This window comes from Musca vetustissima, unplaced genomic scaffold (genome assembly GCF_032173495.1).
Source record: "Musca vetustissima isolate MV318-11 ecotype Yass unplaced genomic scaffold, APGP_CSIRO_Mvet_v1 utg22895, whole genome shotgun sequence".
NCBI lineage: Eukaryota > Metazoa > Arthropoda > Insecta > Diptera > Muscidae > Musca > Musca vetustissima.
In genome coordinates this window covers 10,104-11,182 of record NW_026884245.1, presented here as the reverse complement: position 1 = coordinate 11,182, position 1,079 = coordinate 10,104, and the positions used below count along the sequence as shown (strand labels likewise).

Below are 1,079 nucleotides of genomic sequence, written 5' to 3'. Positions count from 1 at the left end.
TAGGGCCATTAGTTTGTATTTCAATGTAAGTTGAGAGGAGGTCGGTCTTACAAATCGAATTTTTTGATTACTAATTTAAATAAATTTTCCAGACCCTGGTTGGCAGTTCCATAACGGAAATGTTCAATAATGAATTTAGGTTTTTGTGTCGCATGACCGAGGAAACGGAACGGTTGTGTATTGAGGCTGTGTTCGGAATTGTGGGCAGAAATTGGAATGAATTTAATAGGGTAAGTGGAACATGAATATTTAAAAAATTAAAAAAAATAAAAAAATCCCCTTACAGAAAATGTTCCCGGTAATCTTGGGCCACTATCCGGCCGGTGTGGCAGCCAAGCAGGTCAAACATTTCATACAGGTCATTAAGACGGGGAAATTTGCACCCTATAGCTATAGTACAAATAAAAATATGCTGCTGTACAAGGAGCGAGAACCACCACGTTATAATTTAACGGCGGTGACGGTACCCACTTATGTTTATTATTCGAAAAATGATTTACTCTGCCACCCTGGTGATGTTGAAGATATGTACAAGGATTTGGGTAGACCTATTGGTAAATATCTGGTACCTCAAAAGGAATTCAATCATATGGACTTTTTATGGGCCATTAATGTGCGGCGACTGGTCTATGCTCGCATGCTGAAGGTATTGGGTAAGGTGAAAGAACGCCGTGATAATGTCAGTGCCTATCCAACACCTAAGGACATCGAAATACCGGAAATGACTTCCAAGGAATTGGAAAGTGATTGAAGAGAGAGTGGAGAGAGCGAGGAAAATACGATTTTAGATAATTAAGTATTTATTTTTATAGGTAATAAGTATTTATTTATCATTTATTGAAAACCTAAATATTTATAAGCTTAAAAATAAACAAAAAATATATTTTTAAAATAAATTAAAAAACCAGTTAGGAATGTAGTAAAGTAGGACGGGCCGACTATATGATACCCTTCACCACTTTGGGTACATTCAACAGATGAATCCTAACGGACGTCGTACACCATGCAAAATTTCGTGACAATCGGAGGATATATAGGGACTTTGGTGCACCATTTACATAAAATCGGACGAAAATATA

General features: G+C 36.8%; 1 protein-coding gene across 1 annotated transcript; it reads left to right on the top strand.

The window, feature by feature from the left end:
- Positions 1 to 7: 7 nt before the first annotated feature.
- LOC133331248 (lipase 1-like) lies at positions 8 to 751 on the top strand (the record flags this gene model as incomplete). Its single annotated transcript, XM_061539648.1, has 3 exons — positions 8 to 25; positions 93 to 230; positions 287 to 751. Coding segments are annotated over 3 exons (621 nt in total), but the record flags the coding sequence as incomplete, so codon positions are not given.
- Positions 752 to 1,079: the final 328 nt, after the last annotated feature.